Source organism: Bos grunniens, chromosome X, assembly GCF_055505025.1.
Source record: "Bos grunniens cultivar Pamir isolate PY7600 chromosome X, Bosgru_T2T1.0, whole genome shotgun sequence".
Classification (NCBI taxonomy): domain Eukaryota; kingdom Metazoa; phylum Chordata; class Mammalia; order Artiodactyla; family Bovidae; genus Bos; species Bos grunniens.
The window spans coordinates 128,057,973-128,080,813 of NC_141194.1; the positions used below are offsets into that span (position 1 = coordinate 128,057,973).

At 38.6% G+C, this 22,841-nt stretch overlaps 1 protein-coding gene across 3 annotated transcripts in view; it reads right to left on the minus strand.

Annotated features, from left to right (window-relative positions):
- Positions 1–1,338: 1,338 nt before the first annotated feature.
- The window catches only part of HPRT1 (hypoxanthine phosphoribosyltransferase 1), a 31,378-nt gene continuing 9,875 nt past the window's right edge, over positions 1,339–22,841 (minus strand). For 2 of the 3 annotated variants that reach the window (XM_086389241.1, XM_086389243.1), the window contains exons 3-9: positions 21,783–21,966; positions 12,720–12,785; positions 9,155–9,172; positions 6,330–6,412; positions 2,805–2,851; positions 2,574–2,650; positions 1,339–2,052 (exon numbers count right to left, since the gene is read on the minus strand). In XM_086389241.1, the coding sequence (XP_086245367.1) occupies positions 2,005–2,052; positions 2,574–2,650; positions 2,805–2,851; positions 6,330–6,412; positions 9,155–9,172; positions 12,720–12,785; positions 21,783–21,966 (523 nt within the window). In that variant the 3' untranslated portion in view covers positions 1,339–2,004. The remainder of the gene's footprint in view (positions 2,053–2,573; positions 2,651–2,804; positions 2,852–6,329; positions 6,413–9,154; positions 9,173–12,719; positions 12,786–21,782; positions 21,967–22,841) is intronic. The other variant, XM_086389244.1, reaches the window with a different exon arrangement.

The window sequence follows — 22,841 nt, forward strand, 5'->3', positions numbered from 1 at the left end:
CCACCCTGGCCAGGCACCATAGTAACTTTGCATGAGTTGTTTTATGACAGGAGATCCTGATAAGGAATACAGAAGTAATAAGCCACCACCAATCGGAAGAGTTCGGGAAAGGTCGAAAGGAGACACCGCGTGTCTGTCCACTTCCCAGAATCCCTCTCGCTAGCATCCGTCTTGTCTGAGCGATGTGTGCGCCACCAGGAAAGACTCTGAATTAAAGTGATTGGCCAAAGACCACCCGGAAACTAATCCCATCACCATAAAACCCGAGACTGCGAGCCACGAGCAGTTCTCCTGGGTTCCCTTGCCCTACTGCTCTCCACCCAGGTGCCCTTTCCCAATAAAATCTCTTGCTTTGTCAGCAGATGTGTCTCCTCAGACAATTCATTTCTGAGTGTTAGACAAGAGCCCAGTTTCAGGCCCTGAAGGGGTCCCCTTCCTGCAACAGAAAGAAGAGGGTGAGGCAGGTGTGCAGTGGGAGGCAGGATGCAGTGGTGAGTAGGGTGGCCTGGGACGCCTGGTTGGGGGCACGTGGTGAGGAGAGGACTTGGGAGGCATCCTCTTCCTGATCCTGGATGCTACACTCACAAGGTAACACCTCAGACTCACAGGTCACGAAGATCAAATGAGATAACAAAAAGTGAAAATATTTTGCAAACTAGGAAGTTCTAGGACTATAACACATTATTATTCATTATCATTCAAAGTTCCCTGTAGGGAATTACAGCAAACTTTTTAAGGCACAAATACAGCTGGATGGCCTACAAGGTTGCTAGTTCATACCTTACCTGGAGCAGAGAAGCAGTGAAGAGTTTTGGCGTAAAACTTAGCTTCCTGCTCCCAGAAAACAAAAAGTTTTGTTGTTGTTCTTTAGTCAATAGAGTATTCTCTACCCAAAGAAGGTAGCAGTCTATGTTTGAAAAGCTGTGCAAGTGTAGGTGAAGTTGTGACTGAAACAATTTAACAGAATTACAAAAGAGAGAGCCATGTTACTTTATTTTTGGTTGCCCCACTCAGTTTGTGGGATCTTTCTTCCATGACCAGGGATCGAACTTGGGCCCTTGGCAGTGGAAGTGCGAAGTCCTAAGCACTAGAGTGCCAGAGAATTCCCTGAGCCATGTTATTTTAGCATAGGAAAACATAATAAACTATATACTATGTGTCTAAAATCTAAGGCCTCTGAAGAAGGTCTAGCTCCACCAACCCATTTTAATAGATAACCATTATTTGCTGTGTTTGGTCAAGATTACAATTAAACTATCTACTAAAATTTAACAGACAAGGAAAAGGTAGCCAACAGAAAACTAGGTTAATTTGTAGAGAAATGACAGGTATGCATAATTTCCTTTAAAGAGATAGCCTTTATTTGAAGGATTTTTACACTGAAGAATTCAAAAATGGTAGGTTTTTGGAACTTACTGACCTGTATTGAAAAGGAACTGTTGACAAAGATTCACCAGAAATGATCTGAACAAGCAAGAAAATATAGTTAATACTACCGAAACCTACTGAAACACTTGCGGGACATGCGGTCTCTCTGACACAACAATGCCTCAAAGTGCTGTCGTGGGTACGAGACTGCCTCTCGCTACTTTCCTAAGCACACAGTAGCATAGGGAACAATATTCAGTCACTTCTGTTCTTTCCTGAACATATAAAAGTTAAAATACCAATTAAAAAACTAATATATTCTTCTCTTCAAATGTTTCTTACACATACAATTTCCATATTTCCAGTCAATAGTGGTGTGGTTTAAGAGCTATTTCATTCACAAGTCAAACAACAATCTACCCAAAGGGAACTGATAGTCTTTAGGCTCGTAGTGCAAATGAAGAGTTCGGGAATGCAGCAACTGACATTTCTAAAATACAAAACAGATCAAATTCTTAGGAGATACATGCAATAAGCTCTATTAAGCAGCTGGCCACAGAACAAGAACATTGGATCATGTCACTGGTGATTTCACTGGGACGCCAGGTATTTCCAAACTCAACTCGGACTCTCATCTTAGGCTTTGTATTTTGCTTTTCCAGTTTCGCTAATGACACACACGTGCTATAAAATAAAAATTGAGAAATTTACATTAGAAAAGTATCATCTGAAGTAAAAGGCAAGAACAATATTTGGCATGTCTTCTATGAACAGTATTATGCTGCGGGGGTTTTAGTGAAACCAACAGAGGTCTGTGTGCCTTCCCCATCTTCCTCACCCATGCTCACAAATGCATTCTCCAGATTCCTGCCTCCAGAGGAGGAGGTGGGTATTTGAAGGAGAGTGACTTGAGACAGAAACTAGTTCCTTTCTTTCTTATGACCACATCCATCATCTGAAATAATAATGGGACGGTTATTGTGTATTAAAGCTGTTCAACTGTTGAGCCAGCAAGAAGTGTCACCCTCGCCTGGCCAAGTTCCAGCTCTAAGGATGTCTGTACTTGACTACAGCTTTATGTGACTAATGGGAACCATCAGTCTGTTCGAATTATGAGGTGCTGGAAAGAGAAAACAAGTCTTCCCTTTTGTAAATTTTTATATGGGTTCTGAAAACTGAGAGTGAAGAAAAGAAGCATTACTTACATTCAAGTCCCTGAAGTATTCATTATAGTCAAGGGCATATCCCACAACAAACTTGTCTGGAATTTCAAATCCAACAACTAAAAAGAACCATAATTCATCATTCAGATACAGAAAACATCACTTTCAAATCTAATATGTGTAAACATTCTCTAAAGTAACTCTAAACCATTTCATATAAAACTTGTTTGGGTTAAAGATGGTTAAATGATTGACGAAAAGTAATTCACTTACAGTCTGGTTTATATCCAACACTTCGAGGGGTCCTTTTCATCAGCAAGCTGTTAATTATAAAATGTGACATGTGACACGTGGAGACACCAGAGGGCATTACAGAAGAGAACATGTGTGTTCTGCAACATGGTTTCATCTGCTGTTTAGCCTGCTATGGTCAGTTTTCACAAACTCAAAGAAAGACTGTGAAATGGAGAGCAACATCACAGGGCTCGCTGGGCAGGGGCAGCAACGAGTTCACACTACATATGGGGCCCTTGACTGATCTCCACCTGGGACAGAAGGGACTGTTCTGAGAGCTTCCCCCTGACTACCCACATGCCCATCAAAGGGCAGCTCATTGGGAGGATGAATGGGTGGGGAATGCCAATGAGCAAAGATGATAAGATAAAGGCTCTTAGTCCCAAATCCCCAGAAAACAATCCCTAAGCCACAAATAAGTGGCTTACAAAGAGGCACTTTAGCCAAAAAATAAATAAATAAACTACCACCCTAAAGGAGCTGGTATTTATTTTGGAGAGCAGAAACTGCTGGTAGGATGCGGCACCTCTACAAAAGCTAATTTCATAACCCAAATGCTGCCTGCAGAATTTTTTCAGCTGTTAAAAAAAAAAAAAAACAAAAACCTGTAATGGTTCTTTGAAAGTCTTTACATATGATAAGGGCAGTCCCAAAAAAACTCAAGATTTCACACCTTCAGAGATAAGTATATTAAAAGGGCTGGAAAGGACCTGCACATCAGAAGTATCTGGGAACCTTAAAAAATATGTAACAGAACTCAGATGCCCAAGCCATACCCCTCACCAATTACATCTGAAGCTCAAGGGAAGGGACTTTTAAATTCTCAGGTGAGGGACTTCCTGCTCCAAATACAGGGGGTCTGGGTTTGATCTCTGGTCAAGGAACTAGATCCTATGTATCAGAGCTGGGAGTTCACAATGCCACAACTCATAATTCCACATGCCACAGCTGGGGATCAAGGATCCTGAGTGCCATGGCTAGGACCTGGGGCAGCCAAATAAATAAATCAAATAAATAATTATTTTAAAAAACTCTCAGGTGATTACGATGTACAGCCTAAGTTGAGAAGCACTAGCCTAAACCTTAGACTCCAAGAGATCATAGTCTAGTAAGTCCTTCGTGATTCTCCTTTCAGTAATGAGAGGAGACACTTGGACTCGGTTTTCATTTAGAAAGAAAATAACAAATCGATCACAGCAAAACCCCTTCCATCTACCTGAACTCATTCAGGAACAATCCAGAAAAGGTATCATTAAACTCAGTGCAAGCTGTACTAAGAGCTCAGGGGAACTCAGCACCTTATGTTCCTATAGATCTGAATGAAATAATTGGAAGTTACAAAAAAATGCACAGGGAGGATCCCTGCGTCCTTTCTCCAGTGTCCTCCAATGAACATTTCACATAATGTAGCAATTACCACAACCAGGACATGGACATTGGTGGACTGACCTTGCCCCGATCTCACCAGCTTTGCAGGCTCATCTATGTGTAGTTCTAGGCAACTGTATCACACGTGTGGACTCATGTAACCACCACCACAATCAGGATACAGAACTTTCCATCACACATGGCTTTCTCTTGCTACCTCTTTATTTATAGTCACCTCCAAACATCACCTCCTAACCCTTGGCAAACACGAATCTGTTCTCCATTTCTACCATTTTGTCACTTTAAGAGGTTGTATAAACGGAATTATACAGTATGTGCCCTTTTTAAGATTGGCTTTTATTGAACAGTCCCTTGATCCTCCTGCAAGTCATTGTGTGGATCAGTAGCTTGTTCCTTTTTAGGGCTGAGTAGGATTCCATGGTAGGGTGGACCACAGTTTAACCAGCGACCTACCAAAGGACATTTTCATTCTTTCCAGTTTGGGGCTATTACAAATGCAGCTGCCATGAACACGCACACATGGGTTTTGTGCGGATGCAAGTCCGCATTTCTCTGGGAGAAAAGCCCAGTGTACAGCTGTTGGGAGCTGTATGGCAGATACAGGTTCAGTTTCTTAAGAAACTGCCAAACTGGTTCCCAAAGTGGCTGCAGCATTTGACATGCCTCGCAGTTAATAGTTTTTATTTGCAATTTAACTTTGAAGTTAAAAAGCTTTCTAGTCATTCTTAACCCTGCTCTGAATAAAAAGAATAAGCTTTATGTTTCCTCTCTTTATGCATAAAACACAAATACACATACACTACACAAACAAATGCACAATATATCTGTGATATTAAATGTAATGGCAAGGAAGAGATTGAGAAAAAAAGGTTGAAAAACAACTGACTTGGGTCAAGTCCATCACTAAGAAATGACCTAGGTATTCTTTGACTACTTCACACCTCCAGCAACAGGAAATACCTCTCTCATGAGGCAGTCTTTCTCAGTTTCTCAGCATATTCCAGGAAAGAGGCACAAAAGAATATCTAGAGAAGTACATGCCATGGTAGGTTGACATTTAAAACCCTAAAAGCACGTAGACAAATAAGCAAGTGCACTGACTGGTTTACAGGAAATTGCTTAGAGCACTAGAATGCATCATTTCTGCACTTCCATCATGCCTGTCCCAAATCCTGATGATAAACTTGCACCAGCTATCAGAAAAGCCCCGAAGGACAAACTGCAGACATATGACTCAGTGGAAGGCTTACTCTGATTCAAAGATGTTCAACAAATACTTTGTTCCTTTAAGACAGGTTTATAAAAACCAGATAATCATTTAGGGGAAAAAAAGGCAGATCACTATCTGACCCCTACACAAAAATTGCAGATTGGTCAAATTTTTTAAAAAAATGAAAAAAAAAATCCACACAGGAATGTCAGTCGACAAAACACTTAAAATAGTACAGCATAAATTCAGTCAGGTTTCTGGGTTCAAATCTCACCTTTACAGTGATCCAGCTCTGTGCTTTTTGGATAATTCCCTATGCCTTGCTATCCCCATCCGTGAAGTGGGACTAACAACTGACCTCAGAGTTGTCGGGGGGGGGGGGGTGAAACTCTAATTAGGGATAAAATAAACACAGGTAGAATAAAGCAAAAACCAGACAGCATAGGTAGGACCAGGAGGTGAGGCTGATCCAGAAGAAAGGAAGCAGGCACTGTCCATTTTCAATGTAGTTACAAGATGCGACACACAGGCCCACTGCATCACGTGACTGCGGGAGCTAAGGTGCTTCAAGGCCTACCCCTTCCCTCCACCTCCTTACTTGTCTTTAGGATCCTTGGTCTCAGTTTTGCAAAGTGGCCCCAAACCCTCTGCCATGCTACCCTGGACAAGTTGGTATCATTACTATATTGTTGGAAAACCAAATATTAATAACATAAGACGATAAGGCAACTGCACTGAAAGGCTTTAAAACGTGATGAATGATTTACAAGGACATTTACTGAGTCTTATTTGAGATTACATTACTTTTTGAAGATAAAACTAGAGTTGAAAAAATTTACCCTTACAAAGAAGCAAGTACTCTTTTTTCAAATGAAGTAGCTTATGTCAAAATGTTATATACATACCTCGCAACCTTGACCATCTTTGGTTTATGCTTCTTGACCAAGGCAAGCAAAGTCTGCATTGTCTTCCCAGTGTCAATTATATCCTTTCAAAACAAAGAAAAGATATTTAAATGGCAAATAAAACCATCACAGCTTTAAATTCAGTCATTATACAAACACACACAAAAAACCAAAATCCCATGTATAACTGGAATAACGCCATTTTTTTAACTGCAGTTATTCGCACCACAATTCATACTGAGATATTCTGGAATCTGAAAATCAGTTGGCTCTCAGCAAGCAGTAGGAACGCCAGTCCTCAGGGCTGGATTTTATAGGCACCAAGAGGTCAATGACAGCTAGTTTAAATATATATGCAAGTATGTACATGCATATTTTATTAGAGAGTTGTGGTTGCTGCCCTTCATTATAAGAGATTAGATATTTTTTCATAAATTCAAGATGAGGATGCTTTCCTTCCAACTCTTAGACACGGGTGGTGAAAAGACCACACTGAGAAACACTGTTTTCTATCATCTTAAAAGTGTCCAAGGGACTTCCCTGGTGGTCCAGTGGCTAAGACTCCACATTCCCAATGCAGGGGCCCGGGTTCCATCCCTGGTGAGGGAACTAGATCCTGCATGCCACAACTTAAGATCCCGCATGCCACCACCAAGACCAGGTGCAGCCAAGTAAATAAAGACTAAAAAAAGTATCCAAAATATTAAGATTTTACTAAATAGAATGACTTTACATGAAAGTGAATTTTAGCTATTTAGTCAAAAGTAGGACATTATTCAAAAGAAGCCCATCTCTAATTGGGAAAATATTTCTTCAACCATAACCCTAATGTTCTTTTGTGAAAATATTCTCTACAGATGGTCTAAAGCAGCGCTCACAAAATGAAGCTGTAAGTCATCAGAAACATCAGGGCTGGGGATTTGTGAAAAATACAGATTTCTGGGCTGTGGTAGACAGACTCTGACTCCCGCCCCCTAGTGGACACATCGAGAATAATCCCCTGCTCCCTGAGTGTGAGCAGGACTTGTGAAATGATGGAGTAGTCATTAGGTTGTGTTACACAAAACGGCTGGAGCAGCCTGGAGAGACATTCGGCTGGTTTTGAAGAAGTCAGCTGCCATGTGAGAGGGCCATGTGCTAGGACATGAGGATAGCCTAGCAAGAAACTGGGGCTCCCAGTCTCGCAACCACAGGAACTCAGTTGTGCCAACAATGGGAATGAATTTGGAAGACAGTACCAGAATACCATGAACCACAGGTGAGATCAGAGTCCCAGCCTTGATTCAGCCTGATGAGACCTGGGGCAGAGGATTCAGCTACCCTGAACTCAGGCTCCTGATCCCTGAACCCTGAGATAATAAATGTGTGTTGTTTTAAGCTGCTTAGTTTGTAGTAACTTATTAAGTGGCATCACCCTAGACAAAAATGAATCAATCTGAAGTGGAATTAGTGAATCTGCATTTTAAAAAAGCAACCAGTTCCCAGGGATACTCATGTACACAAACCGTTTGGAAAGAGTCTTACTTGTTTATTTACTTTTTTAATCTATAAGCTAAAATCTAAGAACCCTGATAACAATAAAAAAATGAATTAGGGGTTACTGGCGGCTCAGATGGTAAAGAATCCGCCTGTAATGCGGGAGGCCTGGGTTCAACCCCTGGGTCGGGAAGATCCCCTAGAAAAAGAAATGGCAACCCACTCCAGTATTCTTGCCGGGAGGATCCCCATGGACTGTAGCCTGCCAGGCTCCTCTGCCCATGGGGCTGCAAAGAGTCGGACACGACTGAGCAACTAAGCACATGCTGCTCTTAAGCCTTACACCATTTGACACAAAAGAGTGAGAATTTATTCTATATAGTACTATGATGAGTAATTTGGCAATAAGAGTCAAATTGAAAATGTACAAATTCTACAACCAAGTCATTCCACTTCTAAGTGCCTGCACCCGGAAGGAACTGGAACACATGCACACGGGACCTCACAGAAGGATGCTCTCAGCAATCCTGTCGTAGTAGGAAAACCTGGAAGCCAGCTCCCTATTTGTAGGGCAACAAACAGGTTCATTCATACACTGCAAAGTTATGATGGATTTTAAGGTCAAGTAACTCTATATGTCTCAACATGAATAACCTCAAAACCAATTCTGAGTGAGAATAACAAGTTGCAAGAGAGAACATATAGAGACTATGGGCTTCCTTGATAGCTCGGTTGGTAAAGAATCCACCTGCAATGCAGGAGACCCCGGTTTGATTCCTGGGTCAGGAAGATCCGCTTGAGAAGGGATAGGCTACCCACTCCAGTATTCTTGGGCTTCCCTTGTGGCTCAGCTGGTAAAGAATCCGCCTGCAATTTGGGAGACCTGGGTTCGATCCCTGGGTAGGGAAGATCCCCTGGAGAAGAAAAAGGCTACCCACTCCAATATTCTGGCCTGGAGAATGTCATAGACTGTACAGTCCATGGGGTCACAAAGAGTCGGACACAACTGAGTGACTTTCACATGTAAATTATCAAAAGATATGCTTTGTATATGGTTATATATATGCAACAGAAGCATAAATACATGGATGGGAATGATATATGTAATTTTAATTTTTAAATTCCAAGCCAAAAAGAGAGGGGTAAGATATATACCATAATGTTTCCACTATCCAATTTAACTTAAAAATAAATTACTAAATACTTCTTACAAACGATCTCATTCCCTTATAATACAAGCCCATCACTAAAACTGATGCAAAGGAATTTCTTTCCCTGGGTTACCTTTAGGACTGCATATACCAAGTTAGAAAATCATAAACACCATATTAAAAATATGTAAAACTTACTTCAACAATCAAGACATTCTGGAAGAAAAAGAGAAATGAAAATCAGTACAATGAATCAGACAGTGTTTCCAATTATAGTTTAAGTCACATCATAACAAACTCTAAGGATTTCTCCAAATTCTTGTTTTAACCTACTTTACTATATCAAACCCTGATTTAAACAAATGGGCCATCTGTTGGGATTTGGAACTCTTTAATATAAAATTTTCACTGCAATGGAATTTTTAAAATAAAATTTGACCCATATGTTCAATTTTTTAAAAGAGTTTCCATTACTTAAACAGAATAATCTTGGGCAAGTTGAAAAATTTCTCTGGGCCTCAGTTTCCCATGTAGAAATACACTAATGTGTATTCCAACTCCAACATTCAAAAAACTATAATTTGTACAATAACTCCAAAATCATGCATTTAACTTACCATATGGAATCCTATTAAAACCCCCATTTTCTTGGTAGGCTGAAATTGATCTGCATGTGCTCATATTCTTGGACTAAACTAAAAAAAGATATCAATGCTTCCTGCTACCATAAACCCTTATCCCAATTTCTACCTCTTAGAATTTTATAGCTGAAAGAACGCTTAGAGGAAATACTGCCTTAACTGTCTAAGGTAGAGAAGAGTCCTATCTATTCTTGGGAATGAGGTAGCATTTCATATACTGATTATAATCAGTCATAAGAAGATTCATGTATATTATTTATTTGTAGTCCTCATTTCTCTGTCACATACCTATAGCATTAGGTATGATGTTCTCTATACTTTTCTAAGTCAGTGGTTATCAAGGGGGGTTTGAAAGAAACATTTGAAATTTTTTAAACCTCACCTTATTTAATCTGTAATTTTATAACTGCATGTATTTTATAATATACATTATATTACTACAATAGTTCATATACAACACTCTCTTTCTCATATTACAACTAATTTCTCTCTTCTCAAAAGACACTGTAACCTAAATCTTTAGGAAAATTGAATATACAGTTGACCCTTGAATGACAAGGAGGCTAGGGACACCAACCTTCCACACACTTGAAAACCATATATACCTTTACAGCCAACTGTATCACAGTTCCTCCATATTCACAGATTCAACCAACTACAGATTGTATAGTAGTGTAGTACAGATTGATAGGAAAAATGTGCATATGAGTGGACTCACACAGTTGAAACCCATGTTGTTCAAGGGCCAACTGTAATCAAGTAATGAACCAATAATTGTTTCACCACCCACTATGTGGTTTGCTCAGCATTTTCTCTAGCCCAGCTAGCACATTTGAAGGATAATATTTTCCCATCAGTAACTTTGGCTCACTGATGTGGCAATCAGAACCATGGGATGGAGTTATAGTTTGAAAACAGCATTGAATTATGAGACAGAAAAACTGGAGTCTAGTCTTGGCTCTAATACTAAGTAGCTGCAAAAGCTTGTCTAAATCATAATCAAAGACTTTTAGTACTATGAGACAGTTTACACAAATCAAAGTCTAGAGAGATTAAATATTTGCCACACAAAATTATAGTATCCAGAGTATGGTATCATTACTGTTTAAAAAATAAAAGAATGAGAATTACAACCATTATTGAGAGTTTATTTTATATCAAATAACTACCTCTTTACTTAATAAATGAAAAAAAAAAAAGAGGCTCAGAGGTCAAATGATTTGCTTAAAGTTATAAAAATAGTCAAGTGGATAGACTTGAGAGGTTTTCAGGGTTCAAAGCCCATATTCTCAGCTACTAACTAGAAAAAAAAGGGAAAACTACTCATAGAGACAAACTGAAATAGAAAGTCTAAATAATCCATAATCTCACCCCTAAGAAATAACTTCACCCAACTTCTGCATCTTAATTTTTTTCCACAATAAATGAGCTTACTCAAAGTTATTTCAGAAGCAAAGAACTTGTGAGATCACAGAGCTATGCAGTGGGACAGCCATTAGGTGGGAAAGGCAAGGTCGAACGGAATCAGAAAGCTTTGAAGGCTAGGGCCCTTCCAGCACTAAAAACTGATTCTAGGAGTAAGGGCTTCAAATGACTTCTAAATATGGACAAAGCATGCTGAAAGGGAAGGAGGATATGTCTGGCAGAAAGGGAGAAGAGTCAACAGATTACAATTTCTCCTTTGAAGTTTTCAAAAGATGTTGAGGAAGACAACATTAGTTTGGCATGACCCTGATATGGGACCATAGAATTTGACACAAGTGTTGTATGTTAAAATTGCCTTACAGATACTCAGTCATGTAAGTAAGCTATAAGCATTAAAATCTGAAAACCAGAGGAAGAAAAGAACTTTGGAGCTACATAGACCTAAATTTAAATTCAAGTTCTATCATTCGCCAGCTTCCCTGGTAGCTCAGATGGTAAAGATTCTGCCTGCAATGAAGGAGGCCTGGGTTCAATCCCTTGGTTGGGAAGATCCCCTGGAGAAGGGAATGGCAATCCACTCCAGTATTCTTGCTTGGAGAATCCCATGGACAGACCATGGGGTCGCAAAGAGTCAGACATGACTGAGCGACTAACACTTTAACTTTCTTTCACTCTGCTGGCAGAGTGACTTTGGACAAGTCCTTCAACCTTTCTGAGTCCTAAGTTTCTTGATCTATAAAATGAGAATGATAATATCTACCTCACAGGATTCTTGTGAAACTTTTATAAGTTTATGCCTTTATATTTGGTACTGCATCTATCAGCAAAAAAAATAAAATAAAATAACTGGCAGCTGAAAAAGAAATCATAGCATTCCATCATTTATCACAGGTTACTCAAAAATCATTTCAGTGTATCAGAAGAAGAATATTCAAATATTTTAATAGCTCTATTATCTCAGCTAAATGTCTGTACTGGAAGATTTTTGATGTATTTAAAACTCTCTTTGCGATTCCTTAAAATAATAGTATATTTGAAGTGTTCGTACTACCAGAAACTGCTGAAAGTTCTACACAATTATTATCACTTGACCCTTTTAAGTCTCTGAGGTGGTTGCCAGTATCATCCCACCATACATATGGGAGACAGAGAAGTTAAAGAACCTGCCCAAGGTCATGCAGTTAGGAAGCACTGAGTCAAGCATTGAATCCGAAGTTCTCCAGCTCCAGAACCCACACTTTCAGTCACTACATTATACTGTTTATCTTTTAAGAAACGATGTGTGATCTATTTTTAAAAAGGAGGCTTTTCCCTTCATATATTCTTTTGAAGGATCCCAAATTAGATCCCCACAGAAGCATACCAACAGTACTTGGCAACAAGAGATTTGAAGTTTAACGTTGGATTCTGTGGCCTCTTTGCTATATGACCTAGCTTAGATGCCTAACTTAGATTGTTTCCAAGGGCTAAATAACTTGTGTTTGAGTACATAAATAACTATCTAAACTGCCTCCTGGTGATGGATTGAAAGCACAGTATGACTCTTGGTATGGAGTGTTCTTTCCTTCTCCCTCAAGATACATACCTTTCCCTAAGAGGAAGTTTATCTATGAGCTTGCCCCAAGAAATGAGAAAAACATCAAATAAACAACCTAACCTTACACCTAAGAGAACCAGAAAAAGAACAAGATACACACCTTTCCAGTTAAAGTTGAGAGATCATCTCCACCAATTACTTTTATGTCGCCTGTTGACTGGTCGTTCTAATTTAAAAAAAAAAAAAAAGGTATAAATATACATGTATATCCTTCCATATAATACACACACATTTCAAGTTATCAAATGGGAACTAGGAGATTTAAGAAGTTAGCTATCTCATGTCACAGCATTATGATACTCTAAGAATTATGTTTCTAGAAATGAATGACAAAAAATTAAGAAGTTCTAATTAGCCATTACTGATTTGATGCTTTGAAGAGTCCTAAAAATGGGGCACATGCATTTTTGAGTGGGCAGTATTACAGCAGCCACCCATCTTCAGTCTCAGGAATTTCTGAACCATGAAAGAATTTATTAGCATGACAGGTGTCTGGTTCTGGCCCAGGACCATTCCCATGAGTCAATCAAACTGTAGAGTCTGGTCTATATCACATTCAACTCCAAAGATATCTCCCTCAAAAGTCTAGCTGAGGCCCAGGCCATCTTCAGCACAGTCTGGGAAATCAGGTCTGATCAGGAGTCCTTTAAAGCATAACTCTTAGGCTCCAAGTTTTCTGCTATCATAGAATCTAGTAGAAACCATTAAGGAGTTTCAAAAAGGAACGCTCCACACCCACTCTAGCTGGTGGTGATAATGATCGTAATTCAACTGTGCTGGATTCAAGACAGAAAACTAGTGAACGAACAGTGAATGAAAGAGCTTAGACTTGCCCTTCCAGAGAGCAAACCATACCAAAGTTCTGCCAATTACAATGGTGCTGTAACAGATAAAGAGATCAAGGAACAGAATGGAACCCAGAAACAGACCCAGAAGCACATGAGGATTTAGTACATGATAAAGATGGCTATTTCAAGTCAATAAGAAAAAGAAGAATTATTCAATAAATGGTGTTTCATCAACTAGTAATCCATTTGGGAAAAAAATAATGTATGATCCCTACCTCATAGCGTACACAAAAATAAATTCCAGATGGATTACAATCTAAACATAAAAAATAAAGCCATAAGCAGACCAGAAGAAAACGCAGAATATTTTCACATTCTCAACAAAAATTGGAGACAACCAACATGTCTATTAACAGGGAATTATTTAAATTAAGGTCATCCACGCAGTGTAATACTGTGCAGCTATTAAAAAGAATCGGACAGTCTGTACATACTGTCCTGAACAACAGTAACTAAAATACCAAGTTGTAGGGCAATGTGCTGCCCATGAAGCCGTTTCTGTTCAGCATTTTAAAAAAGCTTATAACTGCAATTACCTCTGAGCAGTGACAAGGGATAAGAAGACTTTCTACTTTTACATGTAGGAATACTTGAGATATTTTGGGTTTGGTTCCAGACCATCACGATAACATGAATGTTGCAATAAAGTAAGTCACACAAATTTTTTGGTTTCTCAATGGACATAAAAGTTATATTTACACTGTACTGTAGTCTATCAAGTGTGAAACAGCATTATGTCTGAAAAACAATGTACATTCCTTAATTTTAAAATACTTTATTGCTAGAAAATGTTATCATTTATATGTGGAATCTTAAAAAATGGTACAAATGAACCTATTTACAAAACAGAAATCGAATCAAAGATGTAGAAAACAAACTTAGGGTTACCAGGGGTAAGGGGGGAGAGGGATACATGGGGAGGTTAGGATTGACAGATGCACACTGCTATATATAAAATAGATAATAAAGACCTACTGTGTGCAGTGCAGGGAACTCCACTCAACACTCTATAATGGCCTCTATGTGAAAAGACTAAAAAAAATGGATATACGCCCACATGGGGCTTCCCAGGTGGTGCTAGTGGTAAAGAACCCGCCTGGGAGACAAGATGCGGGTTCCGGAATTTGCCCTGGAGGGTGTGGCAACCCACTCCAGGATTCTCACTTGGAGAATCCCACGGACAAGGGAGCTTGGCGGGCTACAGTCCGTAGGGTTACAAAGAGTCCCACACGACTGAAGCAACTTCATGCACGCACGCATGTGCGTATGCATAACTGATTCACTGGTGTACACCTGAAACTAACACAACGGTGTAAATCAACTATATTCCAATAAAAATTAATTTAAAAGAAAATAAAGTAGTGACAGCAAACACTGTGGAGGATGCAGAGAAACTGGACCATTTATACTTCATGTGAGTGTACAGGCACTCTGGAAATCAGCAGTTTCTTTAAAAATAAAACATGAAACTATGGTACAACCTCCCCCAAAATATATATAAATAAAAATTCTAACCATCATTGGAGCCTTCAGTGAGTCTTAACCTTTTTGTAATGGTAACATCAAAGATCACTAATCACAGATCACCATAATAAATAAAATAATAATGAAAGCTTGAACTGTTGTGTCAATTACCAAAATGTAATTCACAGATGTAAAGAGTGCAAAAGTGTTGCTGGAAAAATGGCACCAATAGACTTGCTTGACACAGAACTGCCAAAAACCTTCAACTTATTTTAAAAAATGCACTATAAAATGAAGCACAATAAAACAAGCTGTGCCTGAATACTTCTATATACACGTCCATATTTGATGGCAATGTTATTTTTGAAAAACACAAATGGGCCAACAGAACACAGTGATGCAAACGAATATAAGATACAAAAGTATGACTTCCAATATAAAAAACCCTTGCATATCACTTCTCATCGCCACCTCTTATTCTAACTAACCTAAAACCTAGAGTTTCAAACACAGAATAGAAAACAAAAAGTGTACAAAACTTGAAGCTTTCAATGAGCACAACAAATCAAGGTAAACAGCGACATCTTCTGTTGAAATTTGGTATTACACTCCAACTTCAATTGACCCTTTTGTACAGAGGATAGATCTGAGAACTGAAAAGTATGGAAAGTATGAAATCATGGAAAAAACCCTGTGATCCAAAGGCGACGGTAATAGGGAAACAGACAAGAGAACTCCAAGTATGCAAGACACTGCTGCTCTGATAGATCTAAATCTCCATATTCGTGTTTGCTTTTTAGCTTCTAAGGGTTTTAGCTTCTAAGGCTTCTTTGATGAAAACACAAACAACTTTTAAAATGCAGGCTAAAACAGCACATTCATTTACGAAAAATGTTACAGTCCACTGTGCTAGAGAAGGCAATGGCACCCCACTCCAGTACTCTTGCCTGGAAAATCCCAGGCTGCAGTCCATGGGGTTGCAAAGAGTCGGACACGACTGAGCGACTTCACTTTCACTTTTCACTTTCATGCACTGGAGAAGGAAATGGCAACCCACTCCAGTGTTCTTGCCTAGAGAATCCCAGGGACGGGGGAGCCTGGTGGGCTGCCGTCTATGGGGTCGCACTGAGTCGGACACGACTGAAGCAACTTAGCAGCAGTTCCCAAATCGCATACAAATGACAACCATGAATCCGTTCCCCCCCAAAGGATTTCCCTCACTCCCTCCATTCCCGTTTAGGTCAAGGTTCCCACTGTCTCCCTGCTGCATTTCACTACTGAGGGACTCTCAAGTACTTCAAACTTCATGAGATGATGGTACTGGCATGGGAGAGCCCAATCTGTCCTTAACTCAGAATGTCACTGTCTACTACATAAAATTCCCAGAGAAGCTCTTTGGGTTTACAAATACATACCCTTAGTGTCTGTGTTTCCATTTTATCAAACCTTCTTTTTTAAAAATATCTATTTATGTGGCTGTACCAGGTCTTAGCTGTGGCATGGGAACTCTTAGTTGCTGCATGTAGGATCTAGTTCCCTGACCAGGGATCGAACCCAGGCTCCCTGCATTGGGAGTGCAGAGTCTTAGCCACTGGACCACCACGGAAATCCCTCCATGTTTAAAAAAATAAAATTTGTGGTTTCATGGGGCCAAACGTGACTACTTCCTTCATGTTCTATGAGTCAGGGTGCTTGTATAAAACCTAAGCTGCGCAAGAAGGACTACATCAAAGTAAAAATCCACAGGCAAGGATGAGAAAACACACTTTTGACCTTTCTGTTAGAGTTTCTTTACACTGTGGACAGTACATATCCCCATTCCTGCCAATTTAAACTGAACAAATTCTTTCCCCCATCAGTGTCCAATAGTCTTAGGTCAATAAGCAGGAGAAAGGCATAAATCACTTCACTTGCTTTATATATATAAAAATAGGTTTACAGAAGATAAGCTTTCAACCACATCAAAGTGGTACTTTACATTTAAACTTTAACTGTTCTGGAGAAAAAAAGCATACCTTAAAGCAATTGACTAAATACATACAGATTGAAAGCTACTGACCTCTTCTTAGAAGAGATACTTTAAGAAACTACTCCAATATTTTCTACATTTTTCTTTAACAAACTCACTCAAAGAGCCAGCTTCTTACAAATAACAAATCACTATAAGTAATTTGCACCTTTCATGTATTTAACAGTTGGCCTAATCAAGCTACTAATCAAGTGACCTCCAAAATTAAGACTGAAACTTATAGCTTTATGAATCTTGATTATAATTGAGGAAAAAAATCCCAGAATTGGCAAAATGAATTGTCTTTGCATGCAAAACTGATGAAGAAATAATAGGAAGCCCATATCAGAGGATCCAAGTCAGTTAAAAAGTTTCCCAAGTAAGACTCTTCTGCACAGAATTAAAGGCCTGGGTTCAAATCAAAGGCCTGCATGATCTTGGGGAAGTCACTTAATCCCTCTGCCCCTCATTGTTCTCAAATGTCTTGTTGCTGTTGTTTAGTTGTGTCCAACTCTTTTTCGACCCCATGGACTGTAGCCCGCCAGCTTCCTCTGTCCATGGGATTTCTCAGGCAAGAATACTGGGGTGGGTTGCCATTTCCTTCTCCAGGGGATCTTCCTGACCCAGGCATCAAACCCATATCTCCTGTGTCGGCAGGTGGATTCTTTACCGCTGAGCCACCAGCGAAGCCCTCCCAAATGTACACTGAGATAAGTCCTAACTCAAAAAAGGTTTCTACAAGATTTAAAATCCTAAGAACAATTTCATTTTAAGGTAAGCCATTTAGTCTGAACACATCATAAATCAGGCTAATTTTTCATTTGATTACAGCCCACAAAAAATTTACTCATCTGACAACTTTCCCTCCTGAGGCTTTCTTCTTTTTTAAAAAAATTATTTATTTTTAATTAGAAGGTAATTTGGAGAAGGCAATGGCACCCCACTCCAGTACTCTTGCCTGGAAAATCCCATGGATGGAGGAGCCTGGTCGGCTGCAGTCCATGGGGTCACTAAGAGTTGGACACGACTGAGCGACTTCACTTTCACTTTTCACTTTCATGCACTGGAGAAGGAAATGGCAGCCCACTCCAGTGTTCTTGCCTGGAGAATCCCAGGGACGGAGGAGCCTGGTGGGCTGCCGTCTATGGGGTTGCACAGAGTCGGACACGACTGAAGCGATTTAGCAGCTTAGCAGAAGGTAATTGCTTTACAATGTTGTGTGTGTTCCTGCTGTGCATCAACGTGAATCAGCCATAGGTATATATATGTCCCCTCCCTCTTAAACCTCCCTCCCACCTCCCACCCCATCCACTCCTCTACATTGTCACAGAACACCTGATTGGAGCTCCCAGCACCACACAGCAACTTTCCACTGGCTCTCTATTTTACATATGGCTATTTATGTTTCCATGCTACTCTCTCCATTCGTGCCACCCTCTCCTTCCCCCGCTGCGTCCATAAGTCTGTTCTCTATGTCTGCGTCTCCACTGCTGCCCTGCAAATAGGCTCATTAGCACCATTTTCCTATATTCCATATGTATGTTAATACATGATACTGTTTTTCTCTTTCTGACCTACTTCATTCTGTATAACAAGGTCTAGATTGATCCACTTCACTAGAACTGACTTTATGGCTGACTAACGTTCCACTGTATACATGGACCACAACTTCTTTATCCATTCATCTTGTCGGTGGGTATCGAGGTTGCTTCCACGTCCTAGCTACTGTAAATGGTGCTGCAATGAACACTGGGGTACATGTCTTTGAAAACTGTGGTTTTCTCAGAGTATATCCTCTTGGAAAAGGAAACGGCAACCCACTCCAGTATTCGTGCCTGGAAAATCTCATGGACATAGGAGCCTGGTGGGCTACAGATCATGGGGTCGCAAAAGAGCCAGACATGACTTAGCAATGAAACAACAAGGTATACGCTCAGTAGTGGGATTGCTGGGTCATAGGGTAGTTTTAGTTCTCGTTTTTCAAGAAATCTCCATACTGTTCTCCATAGTGGCTGTCTCATTTTTTTTAATTAAACTATTTTAGTAAAAAAAATTACTAAAAAATTGAACTCACAATAGAGAAAATACATTTGCACAGTTACTAACTGCTTTTTTAAAAAATATCATAGATCTTTAGTGATAGAAAAGGTCACTTAATATATAGCATTTTATTTTTGAAGGATATATATACACATCTTAATACCTCCTGAAATTGACATATGACAGTTGCCAGCAACTTACAGATATAACTGACAGTGTCTTCTTTCTTAGCAATACAAAAAGTAGTGGGAAATCTTAAAATCGAGGCTATCTTAGATTTAAACATGGTATCTGGAATCCCTAGGCAATTTCTCAACTAGGCAGTAAGCAAATAAAAATCTGAATAGCTAGTCTAAAAGTATGTAAACTATAATATGTGTGTGTATGCACAGAAAATTCTTCAAAATATTACAATTAAAAGAGGTACTGGAATTTAATTCCTTTATAATTTTTTATGGTTGTATGTTCTTTTACAGGTTTTTTTTTTAATCAGAAAAATTTACTTTTTATTCTGAAGAAAAACTAGATAGGCTGTGTTAACACTGTTATGGCTGTTCATATATCCGGGGAAATTTAATTGTTCATGGAGCATTTCTTTAGGATAAGTACAGATCAGTTAATGTTTAAATCACTACTTCAAACTGGTGAAGATTACACTAACGTCATTGTTACCGAGGCTACAAACAATTTTAAATGCCTATTTTATGATTACATCAAATTGTTTTATAATATGCACATGTAAATATCTTCCACAAGTTGATGAATTATTAAAGAGGGTAGAAATGTTACTTCAAATCAACAAAGTATATATGGTTTTCCTAATTTCTATTGTTTAGTAGTAAATCTACACAAAATGTCACATAAAATAGAACAGATAATTTTTCTCTATGGGAAAATTTACCTAAATGTTTGCTTTAATTATGTTCAAGATCTCAACACTTTTTATCAGTTGAGGAGTTCAGCTTAACAATCCTCTAAGATCTAAAACTAACAGGAAAAAACTAGCAATTCCTTGGTGGTCCAGTGGTCGGGACTCCACACTTCCACTGCAGGGGCACAAGTTCAGTCTCTGATCAGGGAACTAAAATCCTGCATGCTGTGTGGCGTAGCCAAAAAAACAGAATTAAAATGTCAATGTTCCTACTGCTTCAAATTGCTCTATGACTATAAATATACTTAAAAAGAAAATATTAAACTCCCTTCATTTTTTAATGAGCTTTCTTTTCAAAGAAAGAACATTCTGCACAAGTCTCCACAGTAATGAAGTAGAAGTCATAAAGCAACAAAACTGATTTTTATGTGTATGTGTGTGGGCAGGAGGATTCTTAAGAAGATCAAAAACAGAAATCATGCCCTGGACTGTGAGCCTCTAAGCAATAGCATATTAAAGTCAGTTATATTGACTAGAATTAAACCTTAGTGTAAATCAGCAAAACAACTTCTGTTAAGTAAAAATCCAAATTTTGCATTTAAGCAAGTCTTTAATTCAAGCAAGATTCGGACAAGTTAAAAGGAGTTTATAATTACAAAGTAATGTCATGATATATAAGCACAAAGATTTTTAACAGGATAGGGAAACTGTCTATGATGATACTTAAATAGTTGTCCAATCACCAGCAGGACTGATAAAAATGGGGGAAAGGTCAAAGACTTGGGTCAAATAGATGATTAACGAAAAGAAAGGAGGCTGAAAGTTAAATGTACGTAAGTGGTCCTTATTTCCAAATGGAAGTGTAAACATAACACAAGTTTCTACAAAGATGCCCTACAATACTGATTTATAAAGCAGAAAAAGATCAGACATTCATTCTAATCCTTGAAGAAGCTAGGGAAAAAAATCTATTATTTAAGGAAAATACTAACTCTCAGGAATTACAATGCCAACATGCAACCAGAAAAAAGGCAACAGTATGAAGTAATAAAAATCAAGCATACGGATGATAAAATTCACATGAAAAGATGACATGGATTTTGGTTCACCCCACAAGCATCAATAATGCTTACTCTGTCAATATTCTAAAGCATTTGAGACTGTGTGACACAGACAGAGGGAATGTGACGCAAAGGTGGTTTCTTCAATGTGCTAATGCTCGCACTCCAACACGCTTCCTAAAGGACAACTGCTGACCCTCCTTATTACTTACAACTAACTCCAAATGCCTAGGACTCCCTTGCAAGTCAATCTAGCGCCAGAGAGGATATCTGCCACCAGTCAACAGAGGATCCCCTAAGTCTCAAGAGCAATTCCTCAAGGGGGTTTTAAAAATCCAGAAAACCGAAACTAAATCAAAAAAACGTTAAAATAAATATAGGCTTTGGGGGAGAATGGATACATGTATATGTATGGCTGAGTCCCTTCACTGTTCAGCCGAAACTACCACAACATTGTTAATAGGCTATATCCTAATACAAAATATAAAGTTAAAAGTTTGAAAAAAACTAAAATAAATACTGGCGACTGTATAAGGCAACTAGTTTGAAAAAGACAATATTCACTTGGATATAAAGTACTAGGGAATATATTAGAAAAGCTCAGTAACCATGTAAAATGAACATGTAAGTATAGTTTGAAGAGCTTCAAAACATAGGAAAACCTACAGCTGCCATGGGTTTTTTTGGTTTTGCAAAACATAATGCTTCACAATAAATTCATGTTAATCTGAATTTTAGAATCCATGTAGTTTTGTTTTTATTTATTAATATAGATCAATTGGAATTTATGCATAATCAGTTAAAGCTGATACATATAGGATGCATAATAAAAATGCCATGTTTATTTTAAACATGTATGAAATATACTTACACAGTAGCTCTTCAGTCTGATAAAATCCACAGTCATAGGAATGGATTTGTCACTATTTCTGTTCAGTGCTTTGATGTAATCCAACAGGTCGGCAAAGAACTTATAGCCCCCCTTGAGCACACAGAGGGCCACAATGTGATGGCCACCCATCTCCTTCATCACATCTCGAGCCAGCCGTTCGGTCCTACAGAAATTAAAATCAGTAACTTAATAGAAATTAAATTATATTATTAAAAAAAACATTTAAACTTTATGGAAATTCCCCGGCAGTCCAGGGGTTAGGACTCCATGTTTTCACTGATGAGGGTCTGGATTTGATCCCTGGTAAGGGAACTTAGATCCTGCAAGCTGAAGGGAGTGGACAAACATTTAAAAAAAAAAAAAAAGGAGGTTCAAGTCAGTAAACCTATAGCTGATTCATGTTGATGTATGGCAGAAACCAACAAATATTGTAAAGCAATTATCCTTCAATTAAAAAATAAGTTCAAAAAAATATAAATAAATAAAATCAATGCATTGCAAATGTAAAAAAAAGGATTAAGCTTCCACAAAACACGTCCTCTGCCCCCTGTGAAGTCTATCTGTGCTCATAAAGCAAAGGTAAAAATTTCAAAAACCTTCAAAATCCATGTGTACTATAAGATCTATCATGAAAAATTTAAAAAAGCAAATTAAAATAAGATACAATTTTTACCTATCAAACTGGCAAATTCTGATAATACAATATTAGAAGAGACGGTGAAGAAAACAGCACACTCATATACCATTGGGAGTATAAATTAATATAACTTTCTGGAGGATACTTTGACAGTATCAAAACATTCAATAAACACCTTCCCCTTGGCCCAAAATTTCCCCATGGATAAAGTTAATTGACCAAATATCTGTAAAAGGATGTTCCCTTCTAGTATGATCTGTAAAAGCAAAAAAATGGAGACATCATGCATCCATCAATAAGGAACTGGTTATATCAATTATGGTACAGCCAGAAAGTGGAATGCCATGCAACCTTTAAATATTGACACAGCACCAGATGTACTAATCTGAAAAAATGTCCAA